Here is a 25,676-nt window from a genome sequence, read left to right on the forward strand (position 1 = left end):
TATGAAAATAAGTACTATCCTTCTACAAGCCATGTAACAAATTGCATTAGGGAAAAAGGCATTGTAAATGTACAATTGCAGTTTTAAACTTCTTCTGTGTAATATATATAATAGGTAGATAAATAGATGATAATGATAGTACAGTTGACTTGAGATTGGGTAGTAATCATGTACTACATGCAGTACTCATAAATATATGGTGGAAATTGGTGAGTTTAGCATACTTAATACTTTTCATTAACTATTAAGATTCGTTTAAATATATTTATAATTGCGAAGTAAACAATTTTAATGAATTAAATTATTTATAGCTTATTCTTTTAAAAAAATGTGCACAACTCGATCTTATATACTATTATTATTGCTTGCCTTGATGGATTAAGGATATGTAACATGAAGCATGAAGGCTATGACATGAGAATCCACAAATTACTTCATTCAATTCAAAAGTCAGAATACATGATATTATTACAATGTCAACCCTAAACATCTTTTTTTTTTGTGATCTTACGTAATATTTTTTCAATATTTTTCTTAGCTTCTTGTATCATTCTCTTATATCATAAGTGAAAGACTATATCTTAAAAACATTATCTATATTCAGAACTATAAGTATTTATCTATCTATTACGATCGTTTTTTATTGCACACAAGTATTCGTAAAAGATATGTCATTGTTATGCATTGTAAGTTGACATTAATACTAATTATCATATATGATTAAAATATGTTTACGTTTAAAATATTTTTAAGAAAAACTTCGGCGTAAACTTAGCAAAAAGGGGAATGTGGAAATAATAAGGCCCGTTTAAAGAGTATGAAACCAAATCCAGGCACATTCTCCATGCACCCAACACATTCTAATTGGCACCCAATCACTTAATAGTAAAAGACGAATATACCCTTAATGAAATTCTGAAAACTATAATTGTGATATGCATCCAATCACCTGCACCAACCCTATTCTTCTGTTCTTCCATTCCATTGTGCCTGCCGCAGCCACCGAGCCACCGTAAGCCACCGTGTTGTGCAGCCACCGTGAGCAAGCTTGTTGTCCAACCACCGTGAGCGACGTTCTTCTCCATTCTTCTGCACCCACCGTGACCTCCATTATCGTAGGCAGAGCACCAGATTCGAAGGTACGTCATGCTTCCGGATATTTTTTTCCATAAGTGAGTGAGAGTTGCGGATATTTTTATCCGCAAGTGACTTTTGAGAGGTGCAGATATTTTTATCCGTAAGGGAGTTTGGGGTCCGGATATTTTTATCCGTAAGTTTGTTTTGACTTACAGATATTTTTATCCGGAATATAGTTAGGTCCGGATATTTTTATCCGTAGGCAAAACTGTGGCTGGCTTCCGGATATTTTTATCCGTAGGCACAACTGTGGCTTCCGGATATTTTTACCCGTAAGCAACGATCAGTTCCAGATATTTTTATCCGTAAGCAACAAGCAGTTCCGGATATTTTTATCCGTAAATGAAGAAGACAAGGGCATTTTAGGATTTTTAAAAGTGTGTCGGGTGCCAGTCACAACTGATCGGGTGCAGGAAGCAATGCTAGCATGGCACGAATTAGAGATCCCATTTTTGGGCCCGACCTTCAATATTGGCATATCATGCAAGGACTTTTTCTTCCTCTATCTCTATATATTCTTCTCTCACCTTCATAAATTTTGTATTTTAAAAAATATCCATTTGTAATATTCCTGATTACATAATCCGAAAATATTTTTTTCAATTTCATAATTAAATTATAGATTACATAATCCAAAAGCTTTTTTTCAGATACATGATTAAATTTTGGATTACATAATCCAGAAGCTACGCTATGAAGATGACACAAAAAGAATAAAAAAAATATTTTCACATTTTGTATGAGGACAGCAGAATAACATATGAAGGTCCAGGAAGAAACAGTCTCATGCAAGGCCTTAGAAATTGAATTTTCAACTTTACCCTTAAAAAATGTGTATTTTAAATTGTGTATCTCAAAATTATTTCTAAATGGAAATATATTTTGAAATGTACATTTAAGAATACATATTTTTTTTAATGTAATTCTAAATTTAAAAATACATTTTAATGTATTAATATATTTTTGATTGTATATTTTAAAATATATTTTTATATTTAAAAATATTATAAAATATATTAATACAAGTTAGAGTGCAATATATTGTAGAATGCATTTTCAATTTAAAAATGTATTTTTGAATATGCAAATGTATTAATACATTTTTGAATACGCTCCCTGCACCCACTAGTGGCAAAAACCCACATATACATTATTTTATCGTTATCTTGATTATCATAACCCTTCCATTAACAATTAAACTCTTTTTTTTTTTCTTTTGAAGTGTTCTTCAATCCATTATCACACATTGACATCCTACTCTTTAATTAGGTAATTTATAAAAGCTAAACGTAAAACTTTCAGAGAAACCGTTTCTTTATTTATCACTTAAATTTTATCTCTGGTACTGTAAATATGAATCTTCCTTTTGAAAGAGAGTTTTTAGATGTTATTATCACATATTGGACATTCAATTCAATTTAATTTTTTATTATTATTATTTTTATTTCAAATATTAGCGTCAATTTAATTTACTTAACAACTAGTCTAGAAAATTGATTTAATTATATATGTGCATAAAGATGAAGGTGATAATTTGGTAGATGATATGCTTGTGGTGCTTATTATGGACTTGGATAAATTATTTTTTGCTTCTTCTTGGAGTTCGTAATGTTTAAGTAAACTTCAAGCACGTTAAACTTAATAAAGTGTATATCAAGCTTTTCGTAATCTTAAACTTAAAGGCTGCCTTAAAAAACAAGTATAGATAAGCTAATCACATGGATGTAGTCAAAGAGCACACAAAGAATTTAAAATTATTGTTGAATAAGTATATATAAACGTCTGAAAATGTTTTTTTAAAAAACAAAATCTTTTTTAAAAAAACAAGGATTTTGTTTTAAAAATTACTTCTATGTAGTACAAACAGTGATACTGACACTAATACGACATTGACACGGATACAAAGATACATAAAATATCTAAAATGTAGGATACGGGAACACAAATCTATATATTATATAATTATAAATTATATAAATTGACAATAAAGATTTATGTAACAAGTATGTTCTAGATTATTTTTTTGGAGCAGAAAAATGTTTTTCATGACTTGTTCACAAGGATTTGTTTTTTATTTTTATAATCATAATAACAATTTATACAATAAAATTTGAATTTTTGAAAAAATTAATATATTTTTCCTTTTTAAAATTATGTTAGAACCGTACTAAAATTGTCAGAAATCTAACCAATATTTTTTGAATTGAACATTTTACAGATACATGTCCTACATATATCATACGAGTGTAGATGTGTCATTTAAAAATAATATTCGAGTAGTGGGCATGTGACCTTTTTAATAGTAAGGAGGTGCCTCAAAGCAAAAGTAGTGGCAGAATATGCGCAACGGTATTTTTGGAAGAAACGACAACATAAACCACTGCACTCATTAATGTGAACCATACAAAAAAAACAATGGTCCATACATGCATGCATACACCCAGTATTAAAAGCCAAAAGGGTTCATTAATTAATACTTGTCAACTTCTAACTCTTTCACTGTATGCAATTTGCAAATGCTTTCTCAAATAATTGTACTAATAATGATGTCATTTTGTGTAATGGTGAGCCATGGCTTCAAGCAACCATATTTCTCTTTGTGCCGACATGTAAAAAATACCTTGGCAAATCACACAACAACCTTAATTCTTATAAAATTCTTAAATATATTATCTATAATATCTAACACCAAATTTGTTTCCTATTACAACTACTAAAAAATAATAATAATTAAATAACAACTAAATTTAGAAAAATAAAATAAAATAATCAATGTATTAACTAAATTAGATACTATTTTATATATTAAAATGTATTTATATTTGAAGTAATTTCTATTATTAATAAAAAAAATTAAAAACTTTTAAGATTGGTATCTAAATTAGCTACCAAGATTTTAGCTACTAATTTAGATTATAAATTAATCTCGAACTACTACAGACTAATTTTGACACCTCAAGTAACAACAATCATCCTGTCATCACATGAAAAAAATATTATTAAAAAAAAATACAAAAATATGGAGGATCAGGCCAAAACTCATATGTTAACAAAAACAATACAAAGTAGACTATACCTATTCATAAAGAATTTTAAGAACAAACTAGATAGAAACCTATAATACCAATGAAATGATTCTCTGTTAATAAATCCTAAATTAGTTGACTTATCAGTAGACACATTCCCTTCAAAAAAATATGAGTAACCCTAGTAAGTAATTAAAACCTTGGTAACTGTTAGATACCAATTTAAAAATTATTTATAAATTTTATTAATAATAAAAATTATTTTAGATACTAATAATTTTTTTAATTTATAAAATGATTTCTAATTTAATCGTAATCTTTAAACAATATTATTTTAACAACTACATATTAAAAGAAACAAATTTACAACTATACAATTTAAAAATTATTCTATTTTAATAAATATTTATTTCCAATATTAAAAATATGCGTGAATTTAAAAAGTGGAGAGATTGTGAAAGGTTATAAAATGATGTGTTGCTTATCCAATTGTCAAAATAGGAGGAAAAAAAAATCTAGTATGTTGACCAATGGCATGGGATGTGTGAGAAAGAAGATCTATAAATTCCACTAATTTGAGAGGTGCAAAGAATACATTAATAGGGTACTGTGTTGTAAAGCTGGCATGCACTATGCATATGCCTTTTTGCACTGGAAGACATTAAGAATTTAATTTGCATTCTACTACATTATAAGATAAGGTCCTGCAAACATATGTGGTTGCCAATTGGAGATTTGAATCTGAAACCTATACAAATTTGTCAACATGTAACTGTGACCTATCTTTTCAACCCAAGATGTTTGAAAAAATAAAGGATATACAATAATTTATGCAGGTTTTTATGGCAAAAAATCTGTTAACCAAATAGGTGGATACGCGCAAAAGCTATTTGAGAAAAGGAAATCCAAATCCTGTCTCAGACCCTTGTGTCTTTCTTTGATCCAAACAGAAGCATTTGCGTGATCTGTTATCAAAAATTTCTTTCACTACACTCTATGTATAGTAAAAATACTTTATAATATCACAACTTTAAACAATTAAAACATTATTTATTGAACATATATGATTATTGTAAGTATGTTTTATTTTTCCTTTCAGAAAGTTAGCCCTGTACAAATCTTAGATTACATGCATGCTATATAAACGATGAAAGACAATGCTACACTTATTTTTGTCGTTTTTATAGATTTTTTTTGCCGTGTAACTTAGGGAGATGTAACCTTTTTAAAATATCTCTCATAAGTTACTAAAAATACTCGTTAATAGTTACTTGTTTATCTCCCCTGTAAACGTTTTCCACTCATGATATGTAAGATTTTTGTTTTGCGGTACGAGGTCACAGCTATGTTCCACTACAGGTAATTCTGTTCCCATATCAAGATTCAAATTTGTGCCCAGAAGTTTAGATGGAAAATCTGTATGAGTGTTAGTGTAGATGTGCATGCGACTAACATTGTAATTCGTTAAAATCTACCGTTATATGAAGTGGAGCGCTCAAATAACTAATGCAGATTTGTGAGAAACGTCCAAAAATTTTGAGTTTCGAGACAACAAACCATAAAAAGCTAATGCAGGAGTAGGTGTAATCCTTTGACTTGTATTACCAAATTCATGTACTATATATATATTCCTTCTCAAATCTTCGCTGGGACTGAAGTCACTGTCTCTCTGTCTCTGTTGTCTTCTTGTTGCAGTTCTGTTCATCACACTTCCCTTTTGCATCCTTCAACTAGAAACTACTCATGGCATGAGTTTTCCTCACCCTGACACTCTTCAAGGAATCCAAAGGCCAAAATCAAACCCCTCTTCAATGAACACCGTATTCCTCATACCCTTTATCCTTCTCCTTCTCACACCCTTCTCAGTTTCATTCTCTCCCACGGATAACTTCCTTCTCAGTTGTGGATCACACAGCAATGCTTCCCTCTTCAGCAGAATCTTCACGGGCGATTCCACCAATCCAGGTTCCAATTTTCTCTCTTCAGATGATTCTGTTTCACTCGCATATCAAAAGCCACCTCCGAATTTGCCCACTTTGTACCACACAGCAAGAGTTTTCAGCAGCACTGGGGGCTACAGGTTCAACATGAAGAAAAACGGCACCCACTTTGTGCGTTTTCATTTCTCCCCCTTCAAGGCTCAGAGTTTTGATCTAAAATCAGCCAAATTTTGTGTCTTTGTTAATGGGGTTTCGGTGCTGAGCAATTTCCAGCCACCTAATGATATGCTTCTCAAAGAGTTTATTCTAAACATAGAGTCAAACTTTCTTGAGATTTTGTTTAGGCCTGTTGGTGACTCAGGTTTTGCCTTTGTCAATGCTTTGGAGGTGTTTACTGCCCCTATGGATTTTGTTATAGATTTTGGAGCCAGGTTGGCTGGTCCTTCTGGGTTGGAAGAGTACAGAAACCTTTCATCTCAGGTTTTGGAAACTGTTCATAGGATCAATGTTGGGGGTTTGAAAATAACTCCTTTCAATGACACCCTTTGGAGGACTTGGATTCCTGATGAGGATTATTTGGTGTTTAAGGGTGAAGCAAAGCCTGCAGTGAGCACCCACATACCGAATTACCAGAAGGGAGGTGCAACTAGAGAGATTGCACCTGAAAATGTTTACATGACTGCTCAGCAGATGAATAGGGAAAACTCAAGTTTGGCATCTAGATTCAACATAACCTGGAACTTCCCTGTGTCTTCTGGTGGTGTTCCACACTTGGTTCGGTTGCATTTCTGTGATATTGTCAGTCCTGCTCTCAACTTGCTCTACTTTGATGTGTACATCAATGGGTACATTGCATACAAGGATCTTGATTTGTCAGCGCTTGCCATTAACAGGCTTGCATCACCTGTCTATGTGGATTTTGTTACAAATTCAGATGTCTCTGGTTTTGTTCAAGTGAGTGTTGGTCCTTCTGAGCTAAGCAGTTCCATAAGGAGGAATGCCATATTGAATGGTGCAGAGATAATGGAGATGGTCAATGATGTCAGTACTAATGTTGTGCATAGGAGGAAGAATTTGTGGGTGTTGGTGGGTTCAGTTGTTGGAGGAATTGTCGTCTTATTTTTAGTTGTAGCTGCTTTTCTGCTTGGTACCAAATGCAGGAACAAAAAACCAAAACAAAGAACATTGGAAAGTGTTGGATGGACACCTTTAAGCATGTTTGGAGGGAGTTCCCTTAGTAGAAGCTCTGAGCCTGGTTCTCATGGCCTTCTTGGCTTGAAGATCCCTTTTGCTGAAATACAATCAGCAACAAACAACTTTAATAGAAATTTGATTATAGGGTCTGGTGGGTTTGGTATGGTCTACAAAGGAGTGTTCAGAGACAATATGAAGGTTGCTGTCAAGAGAGGCATGCCAGGGTCCAGACAAGGCCTTCCCGAGTTCCAAACTGAGATAACAGTTTTGTCCAAAATTCGTCATCGCCACCTTGTTTCACTAGTTGGTTTCTGTGAAGAAAATTCAGAAATGATACTGGTCTATGAGTATGTTGAAAAGGGTCCGCTGAAGAAGCATTTGTATGGCTCATCACGACAACCACCTCTCTCTTGGAAGCAGCGTCTTGAAGTATGTATTGGTGCGGCCAGAGGTCTTCACTATCTTCACACTGGCTTTGCTCAAGGAATCATCCACCGTGACATTAAATCAACCAACATATTACTTGATGAAGACTATGTGGCCAAAGTTGCTGACTTTGGTCTTTCAAGGTCAGGACCATGCATCAATGAAACACATGTGAGTACTAATGTGAAAGGTAGTTTTGGTTATCTTGATCCCGAGTATTACCGCAGACAGCAGCTTACGGATAAGTCAGATGTTTATTCATTTGGTGTCGTGCTTTTTGAGGTTCTTTGTGGCAGACCTGCTGTTGATCCACAATTAGCAAGAGAACAGGTGAATTTAGCAGAATGGGCACTTGAATGGCTGAAGAAAGGCATGCTGGACAAAATTGTTGACCCCCATCTTGTTGGACAGATCCAACAAGACTCCTTAAACAAATTTTGTGAAACTGCAGAGAAATGTTTGTCTGAGTATGGAGTTGACAGACCAGCTATGGGTGATGTCTTATGGAATTTGGAGTATGCACTTCAGCTCCAAGAAAGTGGACAACAAAGGGAACCACATGCCAACAGCAGTGCTAGTGAAGCTGCGAGTGTGACCAGTAGTACAGTTATTCCTGGAAATCCTTCTACCAACACGAGAGCAGAGAGGGATTATGATAATTTTTCTTCAGATGTTAGTACTAGCCAAGTGTTTTCCCAGCTAATGAACAATGAAGGTAGATAGGTGTATGGTGCAAATATAAGCAAGAGGTATTATAGCAGTACCCTAAGACTTCATACTTATTTTTTCTGTCAAGTTTTCCTTTAAAAAAATATGGCACCAAAACCATGATTAGAAAGATTTACTCATGGAAGGCTCCTTATATAGCACTAGTTCATTGATATTTTCTTACAAATGTTGGAATATCTTTTTGTCTGATATTTGGAGATTGCTCAAAAATTGTAGTATAATTTTTTCATTTATTTTATACAGCAGTTCTATCTTTGTTGTAGAGCTGAAGCAGTCAAATTTGTGATGAGCTATATTTGGAATTTCATTTCAAAGTTGTAATTTCAATTCCAATCCTCAGTCTAGAAGAGAAACTGTAACGTGAAATAAAGACATGTAATAGTTTCCTTTTAGAACTTCAACTAGACAAAATGGATTGTGGAAGCTAGGTGGGATTTATATGACCAAAATCTCTACCTTATAATTTTTAAACGCACAGGTCTTACTTAACAGGTGTTTGTTGTTTATGAACTTGATACTTTAGATAAGCCCCTGTTAAAATGTGTTTGCCAATGCCCTGGAGGATTATCAATAAAACCAAGTTTGTGTCAAATCGTTACCTACTAAATAAATCACGAGTAATAACAACTACAAAAATAACACAAATGAGTGTGATGAGTATGTGCATATTTTTGTGAAATGAAGTTGGGTTTGATCCTAGCAGTAGTTAATCAACTTGTTTCCTCTTTATTTTCTCGCATTGGACTCTACTCATTCACATTCAAATGGGATAAGCTTATGAAATTGTGTAGAAAAATATTCAAATGGGACTCTACTAATCAGCTTACTTAATCAAGTAGAAAGTAACTGGAGTTTGCTTCACTGATAGCTCAATCCCCTGATAAAAAAAAATACATGAAAGTACTAAACACCAGCAGGACACTGCATAATACCATTCTAGATGCATAACTTGTTACTTGATTCCTTCAAAAGCGATTCATCAGATAGCTTAATCACTAACTCTTCCAACAAAATCAAGATGGTAGTCCATTCAGCTCTTTAAAGGTGCAGATTTAACTAAAAAAAGGTGAACTTTCTCAAAAAGGTACATGTTTTTTCAAACCAGAAAATTTAGAATTGAAACATGGAAAGTGCGGTTCCATTTCACACGATAATATTCGATGCTCTTTTCATCTTTTTCAAAAGTTTATGATGGTATTTGTTTCTGAATATATTCTAAAGCTCAGGCAAAGCTGGCCATCACTCTTGCCAAAGGTGAATGAGTTATTTCCCTTTATGCATGAGTTTCGTTGGATACAGCAAACAATAAGCTGTGTTCTCAATTTTATGGAAGCGTGTAGTCTCCACTAAATAATCTACTAGCTAAATTCTGCTGTGAGGTTTCAGAAATTTTGAACAATAAGAATAGGATTCATATATAAATTTGTAGTATCAAAAACTGAAAGTATGCATTAAGACTTCACTTCCAATTAGCTCTCTTTGGATTGAGGAGAAGATTTGTGAGGAGGGGAGGAAGTGAATTTGTGAGGATTAGAGAGGATCTCTGAGGATATGTGAGGTTGTTTGGATTGAGAGATGGTAGACTGAATTTGTAAGAATGATTAATTGTAAGTTTACAAATTTGTCATTGTTATTAAAAAATATTTGAATAATGGATTATGATTCTTTTTTTTTATGTAGGTTTGAATTAATTAAATTTTTTAATATATAATATTCATAATTACTTATATTTTATAATAAAAAATTAAAAAATATAATAGAAAATATTTTTTGTGTTAAATTGAAATAAAATTATTAAATATAATAAAATTTATGAAAATAAAATTTATTATTATATTCATTTATTATTTTATATAACTATATATATTTTGTTAATATTATATATATTTTTTTATTATTTATAATTGTATGTTGTTATTAATAGTATAATTAAATATTTTTGAAATTATAAAAAAATTATGTAATATTTAATTTTGATATTGTAATAAAATACATGTCCAAGAGTATTTTGGTAAAATACAACCATCCTACATAAATCCCACAAATCTCTTCATTTTGTGAAAAATGAAAAATAAATCACTCACCCTCTCTCTCATCCACTCCCTCACCCTCAAAACCCTTGAAACAAATACCAAAAACACTTCATCCATCCTCCCCCTTCCCTCCTCCCCCATGGAAACAAACACAAGACTTCTCTTCCATCAGGCAAGGGAAACCATGAAGGTAGATTAGTACCCATTCTTCAGATATTTCTAATAACTTTTTCATGAGTTAATCTTTTAGGAATTTGGATTGAAATTTTTTAAGGTTTGCTTCAACCAGTATAGTTTCATATCTTGGAGAGGATCTTAAAGCCTTGTAGTTATAATCTATCTATCTTTGTAACTTTATAATAAATTCTATAAATTATTTGTATGGGCCAACTGTTTCATCTACTATTTCATTTGGAGTTTTAACATATAACTTTATTGCGTTACTGGTTTTTTCATTTTTAATATTCATAGAAAAATTTGGGTAGCAATTAAAGAAGGCCGGGCCATCATGTAAATTACTTTCCAATATCGCAATTACTGAGTCATTAAATTTTGGCTGATTCTCCCGGCACCATATCATTTATTATTTGCACCCAACACACTCACGTAAAATGTCCATTTTGTCCTTAATGATTTTAAATTTTTGTCTTTCGGATATTCATATCCGTAAGTCAAATTACAAAGTTCCAGATATACAAATCCGGAACTAATATGTCACTTCGAATTTCATCACCTGGAAGCTTATTTGGACAACATAAATGACCTTCTGGATATCAAGATCCATAAGCAAACATAAATGAGTTATGGATCTCAATCCTCAACACCATTTATAACACACCATTCCGGATATGAAAATCCGGAACTCATTATTCACTTCCGGATGGGACCATCCAGAAGCTTAAATGAAATATGAAAATGTCCTTCTGGATTTCGAAATCCAAAATGTATAAAAATGACTTCCGAATATTGAAATCCGTAAGCAAATATGTGAAAAGGGCAGAATGGAATTTTAAAATTTTTGTTGGGTACAAGTCAAAATTGATTGGGTGCAAGAAGCAATTACCTTAAATTTTTTAAGTTTGATATCTCTTAACATTATTAGTATTGGGCTGTTTATTCCTATTCTATAGTTGGGCTTTGCCGCAACTTGAATAAGTCCTAAGTGAATAAAATTATATGGCAGTTTTTTCCTGCACCCCTACATTTTTTTTCCTGCAGCCCCACAAAGTTGCGCAAAGACAAAAGTGTCCCTGTATAAATTTTACATTTATTTTTTTGTATTCTGGATTATGAAATTCAGTAAATTTTCGGATTGGCGCTTCCGGTAAATTTTTGCATTAGCGCATCCGGTAATCTTCTGGATTGATGCTTCTAGTAGTACATGAATGATAATGTTAATCCAAAATAAACAAATGCAAAACATCCATAATTGAAAAAACCATTCCGAATTTGTCAATCCGTAATTCAAAATATGCATTTCGGATTCAGAAATCCATAATTGAAAAAATCATTATGGATACTCCAATCCATAATAGAAATTATGCTTCCAGATTCAGCAATCCGGAAATCAATATTTTATGCAAACTTTGCTTCTGGAACACCCTCTCATCTGGAATGCAACATGATTCACTTCCGGATTGATGAATCCGTAACACACTCCCATATCCCGAAATTGTGGGGGTGCAGGAAGAAAAATGTAGGAGTGCAGGAAAAAACTGCCAAATTATATTAGTCCTTTATGTGTTATCTAAAAGGATTGTTCTAATACATTTAAAATTTTATTATTTTTTTTCCGGGTAGCTATATTCTATTATATATATTTCATCTTGATTTGCGGATCAAAATTTATGTTGTTTATATACTTGACACTTTTTAACTACCGGTATTGACTAGTTATGTAATGAATTTTCTACTATTTACAATTCTTTTTCTTTATTTTTTTTTATTAGAAGATGGGGCTTCTTGTTGTTGAGTCCTTATTACAATCGGTTTATCTTTATTTTTTAACCCTAAATCACTCAGGACCTAAGAAAATTTGGTATTCTACTTCTTTCTCTAATTTTCATGTTACGGCACACCTCTGACCAACGGATTTATTACCTTACTAGGCTTTACTACCAAGCCTAAATAAACACCTGCTACACTAAAACTTTCGAAAGAAGAAAGAATAACAAAAACTTTATCTCCTTAAGTCTTTTTAATTTTTTTATATATATATATACGGGTTCTTATTACTATCTGGGTACTACTTTCCCCCCAAAGAAAACTAAATATAAAATATTCAGAGTAGAGTGTTCATTCAGAATTTATACGTTTGTTTTGTAAACGTGTGGGACTAGAGTGTTCATTCAGAATTTGTAAGTTTGTTTTGATTTGAAAGACGGTGTTGTTTTGATTGTTTGGTTTGGTTTTGAGTGCAGAAAATGGAAGAAAGTGAAGAGTTGCGATCGATTCTGCCATACCTACCACTGCACATGCGTTCTTCTTCTCTGTTTTGGCCCTCCCAAGCGGTGGAAACGCTCAGAGAACTCGGCGGAGGCCGACTTCACTCCGGCCACCTCTTGTTCCAGGAAATTTCTCACCTCAGAAACGCTCTTTCTCTCTCTTCCAAACCCTTATCCCCTTCCACTTCGCTTGGTTACGCACACTTTTTCGACGAGGTAACGCTACTTTTCTCCCTCACTTTTCAATTTCACCATTTCAATTGCCTGCATTACATGGTTTTGTTTCAGGTTATGTCTGGAGAGGAATCTAGGAAGTGGTTTCAGGAAGTGGTTCCTGTATTGGCCAATTTGCTCTTGAGATTGCCCTCTTTGTTGGAAACACATTATCAAAATCCTCACAATGCTATCTTCACAACAACTGCTCTTCGCTTATTGGATTCACAGCAGCCGGGGATAATCTTCCTTAGCCAGGTTACTTTCTTAAATGTTACTCTTTTGTATTTTTCACTTCAAATAAGAAACAGTTCTCAAATCACTCACATAATAGTAAAACTTTTCTGATACTGATATTGCTATTGCCATTGATTTGAGGCGGCCACCGCTGTCATAACTGTTGCTTGCATGACTAACTGGGATGCCAATTTATTGTATGATACTTGATTGTCACATGCGTGCATGCATGCTGGAGATGGTTAACACTGTCAATTTCTACTGCCATCCGATCTTATTGTATGATGCATGATTTTAACATGCACTCATACATGATGGGGATGGTTATGGTTAATATTACCAATTTCTGGCTTTTTAGGAGTTGATTGCTGCTCTTCTTTGCTGCTCATTCTTTTGTGTATTCCCAGTCAAAGACAGACATGTGAAGCATCTTCCGATGATCAACTTCGATAAATTGTTTTCGTAAGAAACTTTAGCTATATATATATATATTTATGTTTTTTTTACCTCCAAGTATTCGTATCCACCTATTCGGTTGCTTGTTTTAGTCGTAATTTAGATATCCTAGTGGTGTCAAGATGCTGTGGCACTTGATATATCTTAGACGCATGCTTGTGTGTGAGAGTGCCTGTGGGAGTGAGAAAGAGTGAGAGAGCTAGAATTGATATTGGCATATTCTGTATGAAAGAGTTATTTTATTGTTTCATATGTCGTTATTATTATTTTTGGAAATACAAAGATCAGTTTTTATGTTTTCAGGACTCTGTATGAAAATTACAGTCAAAAACAGGAAAATAAGATTTGGTGCATCATTCACTATTTTCAAAGGATAAGTGCTAAAATGCCCAAGGGAATTGTCTCATTTGAGCGAAAAGTACTTCACTTAAAAAATGATTCTACTCCGATTTCTTGCCCAGATGCCAACTTTTTGAGCACTTCTTCTGTACCTCTGTGCAGATTTGAGGTAATTGAAGGAAATTTATTTTAAACTTTAATATATTTTAGTATTTTTTAAAAAAATTATCATTTGGTTTGTAATAGGTAACCCTTTGGCATTTTAAATAGGTTCACAGTTCAGGGCTCATAGAAGATCAATCAAGTGAAGTTGTTGAGGTTGATTTTGCAGATAAATATCTTGGGGGAGGTGCTCTTGGTTGGGGGTGTGTACAGGTACAATATGCTTTTATTTCCACCTTCTATAAACTTTTGGTGATTATAATAGCTTTTATACCATAGTTCCTTGTATAAGCATATTCGTGTAGTCTTTGTGTACATGTTGTATTTATCACCTTTCTTCATGTTTTAGATTCTTAAGTTGAGATATTTATTCTGTCACATGAACATTTGTTCTATTGATGTTTGATAAATTTGGTCGTAAATGTACTGTATAGGAGGAAATCCGCTTCATGGTCTGTCCAGAATTGATTGCTGGGATGCTTTTCTTGCCAGCCATGGCAGATAACGAGGCTATAGAAGTTGTTGGGGTGGAAAGGTTCTCAAGTTATACAGGGTTAGTGATACTTAATGGATATGAATTTGTATAAGAAATTGTAGTTGTTGATGCCTACTATACTAATAGATTTATTTACTTAAAAATTGTGATGGGATAATTTTTTTCAATTTCTCTTTGAATACGGAGGAAGAAAAACATGTTTATTGATTGTTATGCTTTTGCATAGTGAATTTTCTCGGTTTTTGTCTGTCTATGATGGCCAATATTTTGCTGTAGCTTGAAAGATTCAAGTTTTGCGTTTATTTTTCTTCTCCTTGTTTGTCTGCACACTTGTGTATGACACATTTTTAATACTTAAGTTTATATCATCCCAAAGAATATAAATATTGGACATTTTACTTTGAATTTGTAATGATGTTTATACAGTATGCATATGATGGGGAAATTTAAAAGAATACTTATTCTGATATGATGTTACTTAATGTTTTTCAGCTGTTTACTTACTTTACTCGTTGCTTTAATTGCTGGTTGCTTTCTTCATATTCTAATGGTGATAGTATTTTCTAATTCTTTAGGTACGCATCATCATTTCGGTTTTCTGGTGATTATGTGGATGAGAGGGAAGTAGACACTCTTGGAAGACGGAAAACCACGATTGTTGCAATCGATGCATTACGTAGCCCCGGGATGAGACAATACAGGGCAAATTTTCTCCTCCGGTCTGTTAATATTGATTTATGTGGCTACTGCTTTTATGAATGCAAAACCACAGTTATTTATGGACTATGAGAATATAATCTTGAATTAATGTTTAGACTTTGAAATTTGCAATTGTTTATAAAAGGTGTGTTTTACACGCATGCATTCCCTGCAAGGTGGAAACACTTTTGAGAATTGCCTTTAGTTTCTTTTCTCGATCCTTTTGAATAATGTGCCTGTTTTACTACACAGAGTAGCTATTATAGTATCCATAATATTTGTTCATTCATGAAACAAAGCTCGTTTTTCATGTTAGTTCAGTTTTATACCCTAAAATTTAGAGACTTTGAAAAAGGACTGGGAAAATTATTCCTAATTTAGTAATAATTTACCCTTTTAAGTATTTAACACTGTTCATGGTGATTTTATAAAATAAAATCTAAAACTTAACTTGTTCATTTCTGCAGTGAGATCAATAAGGCATTCTGTGGTTTTCTGTACCAATGTAAATATCAACTATATCAGAAAAAGTTGCAAGAGAATGGATGTTCATTTGCACTGGTTAGTCTTTCCCAATGTTTTTCTGTAAACAATGATACTGTATTAGTGGATTTAGGTGAACCAACTTTATTTATTTATTAGGATTCAGGTATCCATTAGTCTTTGTTCATTTATATTCTTTGAACACTCTTTTATTCACAGTTTGAAGCTGCCACCTCAACATCTATGGAAACAAGTGAAGGAAAATTTTCTAATCACGAAACTACAAATTCTCAAGACGATTATCATAGGATGGACCAGGGTAATAATATTGGGGTTGCAACTGGAAACTGGGGATGTGGTGTCTTTAAAGGAGATCCTGAAGTAAAGACCATAATTCAGTGGCTTGCAGTTTCTCAGGTAATTTTATATTTTTAGCCATCATTGTATGAGAATGAGACTGTTATAACTGTGAGTGTTCTGAATGCATTATAAATTCTTGTGTGTTTACCCTTACATTATGGAAAACTACTTATTTTCCATGTTATTTTTCCGTAAGAGTTGAAATGTTTGCTAGGCTAGAGTTGACATTTAGGAATCCCTCTACCCTTAGTTATCCATGCTCAATTATATACCACCGTTTTGGGCCCCTTTTTTGTGGCCATACAGCTTATGTTTGATTCAAATAGTTTCCGTATTTGATTTTTTTTTTTTGGATGATCAATAACGTGATTGTACTATTGAAATTTTGATCGCCGGAGGATCACTAAAATCGCCATATTGACAAAAGGTTGAAGTAAATGAATTATTGGAAACTGACTCAACAAAATAAGGTTGTGATTAATTATGCTAACCATTTGTTGATACATGAAATTATGTGACTTTAGGCTTGGGAGGGGGAAGAAAGATTGAAGAGAATGAAAAACTGTATTGATATTAATTGAGATGTATCGATGTTTCATTTTGTTTGATATGTTCACAAAGCCTAGAATACTAACCCTTATATGTACTGATCAGAATCCAGCTAATTAGGGAAACAGATCATGATATAAGGAAATGCGATAACTAATCTTAATAAGATATAATGAGGAAACTAAAGCTAAAATATAACATAAGGAAATATAGTAGCAAATCCTAAGAGATAATAACAGAAGAGAGGATAATATAGATATTAACGGCTAGATATTTTCTATCTATTTCATAAATAGTTTTAAACTTATTTCTCAAAAGAAAAGAAAAAGGAGTATGAAATTCAGGCAGACAATAGGGTGGTTGGGCAGGAGGTTTGTCTTTGTGGTTTGCTTGCTCACCAGCATAGATATGGTTTGGTGGTTTACTCAAACTATTGATGATTTTGTGTAGTGGGAATGTGATGGTTAAGATGAGGTGGTGAGGAATTGGGTCAAACATGTGGTGGATTAATCATTCTCTGTAATTCTGTAATTCTGTTTACCTTTGAATTATCATGCTTGAAAACCAATTTTTTCTTGGTTCTTTCCTAACAGGCTCGAAGACCTTTCATAGCATACTACACATTTGGCTTGAAAGCATTACAGAGCCTAGATGAGGTAATTTGATCTTCCTTTTGTAGTAACACTATCGATCCTATGCATTGAAAATTTCTTACTAGGTACTTTGATTGATGTTGTGGCAGGTTGCTAACTGTATTTTGTCAGAGAGATGGACAGTTGGGGATCTATGGAACATGTTAGTTGAGTACTCAACAAGTAGATCGAAAGGAGAAACTAATGTGAGCTTCTTCCAATGGCTCCTGCCATCAATATATGGCCATGGTAGTAATGCCATCAATATATGGCCATGGTAGTGTGTTACGGCCCAAGAGGAGGCACGACCCGAGAGGAGGCAACCGAAAATCATGATAGAAACACCAATGAGCAGCCCAATAGCAAGGAGCAGGCCCAAAAGACAAAGCACCAAGCTAAGTATTTTGATGGTAATGACTGCAGTGTTAAATGCAAAGGAAAGTAACGGTGAATAGGAATAGAGGGCAGAATGGTATTCTCCCAAATTGTTAGGATTTCATAGTTTTGTTTTTCTGTTGAGCCATATGTGTTGTTTTGCTGATTCTGTTTTGCTGTTTTGGCTGTTTTTTAGCTATATGTATGGGAACTTTAACAATAATTACAATAGAGAATTATTTAGTATTTTTATTATCTTTTGGAGGAATCCTAACCTATAAAATAGGCATTGCATTTTGGTGCTTTCTTTGAGAGACAAAGACAAACACTGAGAGACGCCATGCTTGTGTCAAAGAGTGGTGAAAAAATAGATTATATTATGCAATTATTGGAGAGCCACAAAACCATCCAAGAAGTAATGAATATTCGAATGACTAATTTGGAAACTCGGATGACACTTCAGATTGGAATTCGAGAAATCATGACGAACGATTCGACCCTTCAGTCTTTTACTCAAAACGTACTTGAAACTGGATATGCCCTGTTTTGATGGGTTTGAACCATTAGCATGGATTTTCAAAATCAAGCAATTCTTTGACTACCACTGCACTCTAGAAGACCAAAGGCTTCAATTGGCTTCTTTTTCCATGGAAGGAGTAGCTCTCGCTTGGTTCTAGTGGATGTATGACAACAATCTAATCTCAACTTGACAAAATTTTCTACATGTCTTAGAGGTTCGTTTCGTACCATCACACTATGAAGACCGAAAAGGAGCCCTCTTCAAACTATGCCAAACCTCATCCCTTCTTCCTCAGTTGCTTTGTTTCTGGTCTTAAGTCGAAAATTCGAAGAGAGGTGCAGGCGTTTCAACCGATCTCGCTACCCCAAGCCGTAAGCTTATCAAAATTACAAGAAAATTTGTAGAAGCTTCCATGACCAATCGTTCCATTCGGCTTGCTCCCTCCATGGCAAAAATTCCAACGTTCGTTAATACACTTTCTTCCAACATGCAAACAAAACTTCTTTTCAAAAACCTGAATAAGACCCTAATCCGCTTGCCATCAAACGGTTTTCCCCAGCAGAGCTCCAAAGCCGCCGTGAAAGAACCTGTGTTATTACAGTGATGAACGTTATTGGCTAGGTCACAAATGCAAGCGAGAGTATATGTCGTTGATAACGGAACCCAATGATCCCGAAATGAACGGGATTGATTTGAACAACCTCCTTCACATAGAGGACCTGAACCTAATGAACCTGATCTGACTGACCTGTCGGATACAAACCCGACCCAAATCAGTTTACATGCATTGATGGGCCAAGTAGTTCTGCAGACCCTTAAAGTTTTGGGTCATGTCAACGGTTCACCAGTTGCGACACTAATAGACAGTGGGAGTACCCATAATTTCATCCAAGATCGCACAGCCAAATTCTTGGGTCTTCAAGTTGCCCCGATTGAAAATTTCCATGTTTTGGTGGGTAATGGAGAGGAGTTATCATGTTCATCTGTTTGCAAGCAGGTACCACTACAGTTGGGCCCTCACACATTTCTTGTGAATTTGTATACGTTGCCATTGAGTGGGGTTGAGATCGTATTGGGAATACAATGGTTGACAACGTTGGGGTCGGTGTTGACTGACTATGAAAATTGACAATGAAGTTCATTAAAGAAGGGAAACTAGTTGAACTCAAAGGCCAACACCGAGCAACACCTCAAGAAGCAACTTTACATCAAATCAAAAGGATGATTGCTACCAATAGCATAACAGAATATTCCAGGTTATAGTTGCTACCTTCCATAGAAGAACTTCTTAATCCTTCACCGAGATTGGAAATTGAGGGAATATTGAGTAAATACACCCAAATATTTGAGGAACCACGGGGCCTTCCTCCTATTCGAGCGACTGATCATCACATTCCCCTCTTGGAAGGGTCGAATCCAGTGAATCTCAAACCCTACAGATATCCACATTTTTAGAAACACGAGATTGAGCATCAGATCAAAGAATGATGGCTGAGGGAATTATACAACAAAGTAACAATGCCTTCTCATCTCTAGTGTTGTTAGTACGAAAGAAAGATGGATTATGGCGGTTTTGTATTGATTTTAGGGCTCTCAACGCGATTACTATAAAAGATCGGTTTCCCATTCCATCAATTGAAGAGTTGATTGATGAACTTCATGGCACACAATGGTTTTCAAAGTTGGATTTACGCTCTGGGTACCACACGTAAGACTGAACATAGGTGACACTCTAAAAACTGCTTTTCGCACACATGAAGGTCATTACGAATTTTTAGTTATGCCATTTGGGTTATGTAACACCCCTACTTCGTTTCAGTCAACTATGAGTATATTGTTTCAACCTTATTTGCGTAAGTTTGTTATAGTATTCTTTGATGACATACTAGTGTATAGTAAGTTATAGGAGGACCATATATCTCATTTGGATATTGTTATTCAGTGCCTTGTGACTAATCAATTTATTCTCAAGAGGAATAAGTGCTTGTTTGCCCAGGAATCAATAGAGTACTTGGGCCATATAATATCCAGAGATGGCGTTGGCCCAGATCCTGAAAAAATTCGTGCAATGATTGCTTGGCCGGCACCTGCCACAATTAAGCAATTGCGCGGATTTTTGGGGCTGACGCGATTCTATCGGAAGTTTGTTCAACATTATGCTTCTATAGCTGCTCCTCTCACTAACCTGCCGAAGAGAGACTCATTTACTTGGTCTGAAGAAGCACAACGATCATTTGAGCAGCTAAAAGATGCTATGACAAATACTCTCGTGTTGATGTCACCTAACTTCCAAGAGGATTTCATAATAGAAACAGATGCATCAGAGCAAGGAATGGGAGCAATTTTGATGTAGAATAACCATCCAATTTTTTATTTCAGTAAAAAATTATGTCCAAAGCTTCTTTCAGCTTCTACGTATGTTAGGGAGTTGCACACAATCACCGAAGCTGTCAAAAAATGGCATACTTATCTTCTGGGCAGAAAATTCATCATTCATACAAATCAACAAAGTCTTCAGGAATTAATGACGCAAGTGGTGCAAACGCCTGAACAACAATGTTATTTGTCCAAGTTGCTTGGATACACTTATGAAATTGTGTATAAACCAGGAGCAGCTAACAAGGTAGCGGATGCCTTGAGCAGGATTGATGGGAGTTCATCACAAATGATGGGGTTGATTATGCTACAATGTGATTTGGTATCAAAGATACAAGAGACTTATAATGCAGATCCAGAACTCAAACAGTTGTACCAAAAAGTGCTTGGCTTCCTAGAGGAACATCCAGGATTTAAAATTGTTAAAGGAATTATCCTTTATCATGACAAGATTTACATTCCTTGCCAATCCCCTCTTAAGCAAGTCCTTTTGGAGGAATTTCATGCCACACCAATGGCTGGTCATGCTGGAATACATAAAACTTATGGGTGATTGGGTGACAATTTCTTTTAGAAAGGAATGAAAAAAGACGTGGTTGAATTTGTTAAAGGTTGTCATATGTCAACAAATCAAGTCACCTGCACAACTACCTTATGGATTATTACAATCAATTTCTCCTCTCACTGCAGTTTGAGAAGATATATCCCTTGACTTTATCACAGGTCTTCTTTCTTACCAAAATTACTCTGTGATTCTAGTTGTTGTTGACAAATTTTCAAAGGCAACTCATTTTGGCATGCTTCCAACAAACTTTTCAACTGCTAAGGTTGTTGAACTATTTGCTTCCATGGTGAGCAAATTACATGACATGCCTAAAAGTATAATATCTGATAGAGACCCGTCTTTATGAGTAATTTCTGAAAAGAACTCTTCCGAATGAGTGACAAAAAATTGAGAATGTCTTCAACTTATCATCCACAAAGTGATGGGCAAACGGAAGCAGTTAACAAGATGTTGGAGCAGTATTTGAGAGCCTTCGTTCATGCTGAAACGAAGTTGTGGGGAAAATATTTACACTGGACAGAGTGGCACTACAACTTAGCCAAACATTCCTCCACTAGGGTTACCCCTTATGAGATTGTTTACAATCAACCACCACCTTCGTTGTTCCAATATGTCGTAGGAACTAGTCACAATGAGGCTGTGAATGTAGATCTTACCGACAGGAGTTACTTGATAAGCTACGCTCCAAATTACTCAAAGCACAATCTGTCATGAAATATTATGTTGATAAGAAAAGACTGCCTCACCCTTTCAAAGTGGGTGACCAAGTGCTAGTTAAGTTGCGACCATACCGACAGAGGACTGCAAGAAACTCTCCATTCTCAAAGTTGGCCCAACGATTTTATGGTCCTTTTGGCATTGTCAAACAAATTGGGGAAGTGACCTTTAAATTGGAATTACCCCCAGGAGTTCAAATTCATCCTGTTTTTCATGTTTCAAAGCTGAAACTATTTCATAATCAAGATGAAACACCTCAATTGGAACTTCCTTTTGCAGTTTTCAATAATCAACCTAAAGTGCAACCCCTTATTGTACTGGATTGACAAATTTCTGCAAATTCTGATGCAGCAGAAGCATTAGTTCAATGACAAGGTTTATACCCTAAAGACACCACTTGGGAGAACCTTGACACCTTACTTAAGGACTATTCAACACTGCACATTGAGGACAAGGTGTTTGTTGAAGAGGAAGGGGATGTTATGGCCCAAGAGGAGGCAACCAAAAATCATGATAAAACACCAATGAGCAGCCCAATAACAAGGAGTAGACCCAAAAGACAAAGCACCAAGCCTAAGTATTTTGATGATTATGACTGCAATGTTAAAGGCAAAGGAAAGTAACGGTGAATGGGAATAGAGGGCAAGATAGTATTTTCCCAAGCTGTTAGGATTTCATAGTTTTGTTTTTCTGTTGAGGCATATCCTTGTGCTGTTTAATGGGAATAGAGTCTATCACAAACCTTCTTCAAAACCAATCACCGAGACATAATTAAAAATTAGATCCGGGTACCTATTAAGGAAACTTAAAAAGAAAAGGAGAAAGCATCCGTAAAAACAAGTGCAAACCTGCGGGTAATGGCATAAAGAAAAGAGGGAGTAACATTACGTTGGTTTGGGAACAAAAATGAAACAAAACAAAAAAGAAGAAGTAATTGGTGGTAGTGGAAGGGGTTGGATGTAGAGAAAACGCAGTTAAGTAGGGGAAAAAAGGAGGTAAAATTGGACAAGTTTTTGAAGTTAAAGAGAAGAGGTAAGACTTACAAGAGAGAGAGGAAGGAAAACATGTAGCAGGGGAAAAGGTGGTGGGACACGTTTCGAATGATGTGAAAAAGGTCGTCTAGAAAAATCTTACTTTTCTTTTCCTACGGTGCTAGCTTCTCCTACGGTGCTAGCTTCTGTTTGTTGGTTTCGAACGGACACGTGGACCCATCCAATAGCCTTGTGGAACTGGTCCTAGTCAGGAGAATCGAGCATCTTTTCTGAAGTTCTTTGAGCGACGGTTGGGATTCTTTTCTTCTTCAAGATGCCAAATAGCATGGAAGCTATGTAATTCCCACTTTCACTTAAGCCATGACTTCTTTGATCTCTCCTTTGGTTTCACTTTTCTTGCAATAAAAAGTTATAATATATAGATAAATTATCGTTGTATAGTTCGATTTGGAGACTTTTTATATTTAAATATATCTGAAATAAAAATCAAATTTCAAAATGTCACTCCATCTACATTATTTCTCAGTCTACCACCACAATTTCTTCTTGCAACTCCATATGTTCTTCTCCCATTTCCATAAATTTTGGTATTTCCAAAAATGTCTTTTTATAATATTTTAGATTATGTTCTTCGAAAGTTATTTTTCAAATTCGTAATTAGCTTTTGAATTACATAATCCATAAGCTTTTTTTTCAAACGCATAATTAATTTTTGGATTACATAATTTGAAAGTATTTTTTAATATGACATTAGCTTTCGAATTTTGTAATTCCGAAATCTTTTTTCAAATGCGTGTCCGGATTACATAATCCGGAAGCTACAATCAAATCCAGACTTTTGGATTATGTAATCTTAAATATCATTTTTTAAAATTATATTCTAGATTACATAATCCTTAAGCTATTTCTGAATCCAAAATTAACTTTCGAATTATGTAATCCAAAATATAAAGGGTGACACAAGAAGGGTAAAAAAGTATTTTTCATGTTTTGTATGAGGGTGGCAGAAGAACATATGAAAGTGTATGGAGGTGCAGGAAGAAACAGTCCCACCACTAACCCCCCACTAGTGCAGAAACATAAAACAAATGCGGCTATTTCGAATTTATAAATGCGGCTTTATAGCCGCATTTGATCAACACGCACTTGTAAATCAAGAAATATAAATGCGGCTATATAGCCGCATTTATAAATACCATTTACAAGTGCGGTTATTTGCTTTAACCGCACTTGTATATGCCAAATCATTAAAAAAAAATTAAAAATCTTAAAACATCGTCAATCTTGTGTGAAGCCAACGTTGATGAAGAGTCACGGGAGCGCCAACAACGGTGGCGGTAGCAGAAGCGACGGCGGACAGGGAAGCAGCAACGGAGCAAACCAAAAAATCCACAAGAAACCACGAAGACAATGAAAGAGTACTGAGCAATGCGAGAATGCTTCGAGACCACCAATGCAAGGAAAAAAACATATATAAGAAAAACGAAAAACATTTATGCATATATTTGTGAAGATGAAGAGGAAGAAAGAGAGTTCAAGAAACTTACATTGCACAAATGGAATGCAGATGCAGCAGAAGGAGACGAACTCAGAGTGCGAACGCGAAACGAAGGCAAAGACGAGAAATAAAGTTTGAAATTGTGTGTGGCGCGCTTCAAAATTTAGGGTAAAAAAAGATTTACGAATGCGGTTAAAGGTAAAACCGCATTCGTAAATCAAAGAATTTTGATTTACGAATGCGGTTATTCAAATAACCGCATTCGTAAATCAAGTTTACGAATGCGGCTATTCAAATAACCACATTCGTAAATCAAAATAATTTCAAAAATACCACCGCATTTTTTACGAAAGCGGATAGCGCAAAAGCCGCACTAAATAAAGCATATCATTTTTTTCTTTTTGCACTAGTGTCCACTGCACGATCTTTAGTCCATTTATTATTGAGCCCAAAGCCCAATACACGCGACATAACACTTAACCTAAAGAACACAAAATAAATACACTTAATTTATATACTATTTTTCAACATAAAAAAGAACTACACTGCCTTCTTTCAAAGAGATAAAACATGTTATATTTGATTCATCTCAATGGAAACAAATCTTTTATCCCATACATTTTTCTTTTATGTAACTTTCTATAATGTCAGAAACTAATTTTAAATACTCTCTTGTTAATTTCAAGATTTCATAAGAGGGAAATAATGTTTGAACATCCTTGTTATCAATTTTTTAGAAAAAAAAACACTAATATTTTTATTATATCCCTAAAATATTAAGACAAAAGTCCAAAATTAATTGTGGAAAATGCTGAGAATTATAATGCTTTAAACTGGAAGATTGTTTATAATGTGCCAAATTAAAAAAAAAATCCAAACATCAAATTCTTCATAAAGAAAAACATATAAAAAAATGATATGGTAAGTATGTAACATCATTTTCTCGTCCTAATTATTGATAGAAGTACGTGACAGAAAAATAATAATTCCTTATTTTTCTAAAATTATGTCATACAAAATCTCCTCCTACGTACACAGTGGTATTTGCTTATGTTACACCTAAGAATAACTTATTCAA

The 25,676-nt window shown here is 34.3% G+C and overlaps 3 protein-coding genes across 10 annotated transcripts; all 3 read left to right on the forward strand.

Moving 5' to 3' along the window:
* The first annotated feature begins 5,019 nt into the window (after window positions 1–5,019).
* Window positions 5,020–8,979, forward strand: LOC137827731 (putative receptor-like protein kinase At5g24010). 3 transcript variants are annotated; one of them, XM_090304560.1, is made up of 3 exons: window positions 5,023–5,522; window positions 5,651–5,740; window positions 5,859–8,979. In XM_090304560.1, the coding sequence occupies exon 3, from the start codon at window positions 5,912–5,914 to the stop codon at window positions 8,444–8,446; it is 2,535 nt and encodes an 844-aa protein (XP_090160686.1). In that variant the 5' UTR covers window positions 5,023–5,522; window positions 5,651–5,740; window positions 5,859–5,911; the 3' UTR covers window positions 8,447–8,979. The 3 variants fall into 3 exon arrangements, with proteins under 3 accessions (XP_068490119.1, XP_090160686.1, XP_090160685.1); XM_068634018.2 differs by lacking the exon at window positions 5,651–5,740 and having other exon boundaries at window positions 5,020–5,522; XM_090304559.1 differs by lacking the exon at window positions 5,023–5,522 and having other exon boundaries at window positions 5,622–5,740.
* A 3,631-nt stretch (window positions 8,980–12,610) lies between these two features.
* Window positions 12,611–18,185, forward strand: LOC137828550 (poly(ADP-ribose) glycohydrolase 1). Of its 6 annotated transcripts, none has more exons than XM_068635170.2 (12): window positions 12,725–12,842; window positions 12,906–13,145; window positions 13,218–13,400; window positions 13,738–13,841; window positions 14,139–14,343; window positions 14,445–14,549; window positions 14,771–14,889; window positions 15,408–15,551; window positions 15,999–16,092; window positions 16,234–16,431; window positions 17,517–17,579; window positions 17,666–18,185. In XM_068635170.2, exons 2-12 carry the CDS (start codon window positions 12,909–12,911, stop codon window positions 17,834–17,836), a joined length of 1,623 nt encoding a protein of 540 aa, XP_068491271.1. In that variant the 5' UTR covers window positions 12,725–12,842; window positions 12,906–12,908; the 3' UTR covers window positions 17,837–18,185. The 6 variants fall into 6 exon arrangements, with proteins under 6 accessions (XP_090160689.1, XP_068491271.1, XP_090160690.1 ...); XM_090304562.1 differs by having other exon boundaries at window positions 12,731–12,812; XM_090304564.1 differs by lacking the exon at window positions 13,738–13,841 and having other exon boundaries at window positions 12,726–12,842.
* A 2,789-nt stretch (window positions 18,186–20,974) lies between these two features.
* Window positions 20,975–21,737, forward strand: LOC150025757 (uncharacterized). The gene is made up of 2 exons (XM_090304378.1): window positions 20,975–21,347; window positions 21,550–21,737. Exons 1-2 carry the CDS (start codon window positions 20,975–20,977, stop codon window positions 21,735–21,737), a joined length of 561 nt encoding a protein of 186 aa, XP_090160504.1.
* Window positions 21,738–25,676: the final 3,939 nt, after the last annotated feature.

The sequence above is a fragment of the Phaseolus vulgaris genome, chromosome 7, assembly GCF_051622355.1.
Source record: "Phaseolus vulgaris cultivar YP4 chromosome 7, ASM5162235v1, whole genome shotgun sequence".
NCBI lineage: Eukaryota > Viridiplantae > Streptophyta > Magnoliopsida > Fabales > Fabaceae > Phaseolus > Phaseolus vulgaris.